General features: G+C 32.7%; 1 protein-coding gene across 1 annotated transcript in view; it reads right to left on the bottom strand.

The window, feature by feature from the left end:
* LOC106475413 (zinc finger SWIM domain-containing protein 8-like) overlaps positions 1 to 1,787 on the bottom strand; it is a gene marked incomplete at both ends in the record, with an annotated part of 30,211 nt that overhangs the window by 6,014 nt on the left and 22,410 nt on the right. Inside the window, 2 exons of the mRNA XM_022379527.1 lie at positions 256 to 342; positions 731 to 926. Of these exons, the coding sequence (XP_022235235.1) occupies positions 256 to 342; positions 731 to 926 (283 nt within the window). The remainder of the gene's footprint in view (positions 1 to 255; positions 343 to 730; positions 927 to 1,787) is intronic.

Genomic DNA, 1,787 nt, shown 5'->3' on the forward strand with positions numbered 1-1,787 from the left:
AATTTATCATAGTAAATTTTCTAAATTCAGTAATGTCCCGCAAGGCCTGTAAGATTAAAACATAAGAGTATATTATAGCTTATCTTAACTTTAAAAACACAATTACAGAAGATAAATGCTTGAAGCTATTCTTTCATCGTAGTCGGATACAAACAAACATGTTGCTTGCCTATATTTTTTTGTAAAGAAGGTGTACAAAACAAAAGGATTAGAAAATCATGTAACATCGATATGGTAGAAAACAAATAGGATTACCTGGCAGGTTTTATTGTTCCAGAGACATGTCGGATTACACTGTCACCAACAGGGAGAGTTCCTCCAAAGCGATTAGTTTGAGGTGGACTAGATTAAGACAATGAACAGAACATGTGAGGGGGTGTGGCTATTTGACTTTCAAAAGTTATACATTCATGCTAGTCTATTTACCTCTCTCTAAACATTGACGAATCTTTATTTAATTCACTTTCCAATATTAATCTAAGAGTTAACTAGTTAGAAAATACATGTTTATTGACACTTGGAATCATTATTCTTCACATAATCTAACTTCCCCCGAATCTTCTTTGATACTTACTTTGTTGTTTCTCTGATTAACCTTTTTTTTCCATCATATTAACTTTGGAAAATTTCTGAAATAATAGTCATGTCAGTGAGTTACTGGTTTAACAGGTAGATAGTCATTTTCGTACCTGTTAGACAGCAACAAAACACTAACTTAACTCATCCTGACCTTTCCGAGTCTCGACTTTTGTTCCTAATAGCCTTATCTCCAGAAGAACTGGAGACAAAGGAATTGCTACTTTCACCACTGCTTCCACTGTCACTTCCAGGTCCTCCAGATTTGATCCAGGTGCTTCGTCTTCCAACAGCCGGAGAGTTGTCACTTGATGTTGTTTCAGGAGCACTACTATCTATACTTGCCATGCCTGGTAAGATACATTTAGTCATTTATTAAACAGATCTTTGAAGGTCTGTTTTGAGTAATTAGGTGCACTAAATTATTTATGGCCTCACCACATATACTAACAGTAAGATACTTGCATGATACAGCTGAAGACAATTGAAAATGATAATTTTTCTTTTCCTGTCAGAAAAGAAAATCAGTCTACATTTACAATAATAATGTATTGTGATTATTTCCAAAACAGAATTAACTTTCCAATAGTGAATAATGTATTTTCTTGAAATATTCATGTATAAGAAAGTAGCATGAAGGTGCAAGACTTAGATTTTGACAAACAGATCGGTTAAGTATATTCTTTCTCATGATATAACACTGGAAAGTAAGTATGGTATAGCGCGTCCAATAAAACAAATAACAATACTTAGCTGTGGTTTTGTTACACCTGAATCTAAAGCTTACTGGTATTGTTGAACAAAACACAAATTTAATACAGTTCCAGATGCATAGTTCAAGATTTATTCAATTGGAAGACTATAAAACACCTCAAGGGTCTTAACAAATTACAACCACTGGTGTTAGTTCCCGTTTGACCTGCTGAAACGGATCTTCTTTAAACCCGATAAAAACTAACCATTTTATTAAAGTAAGATCTTTTGATAATTCCCTGTCAATATTTTACACCATTTCTTAAGTGATTTACAAAGATAAGCTTTTTTTCTGATAATTCCCTGTCAATATTTTACACCATTTCTTAAGTGATTTACAAAGATAAGCTTTTTTTCTGATAATTCCCTGTCAATATTGTACACCATTTCTTAAGTGATTTACAAAGATAAGCTTTTTTTTTGATAATTCCCTGTCAATATTGTACACCATTTCTTAA

This window comes from Limulus polyphemus, unplaced genomic scaffold, assembly GCF_000517525.1.
Source record: "Limulus polyphemus unplaced genomic scaffold, Limulus_polyphemus-2.1.2 Scaffold8542, whole genome shotgun sequence".
NCBI classification, from domain to species: Eukaryota; Metazoa; Arthropoda; class Merostomata; order Xiphosura; family Limulidae; genus Limulus; species Limulus polyphemus.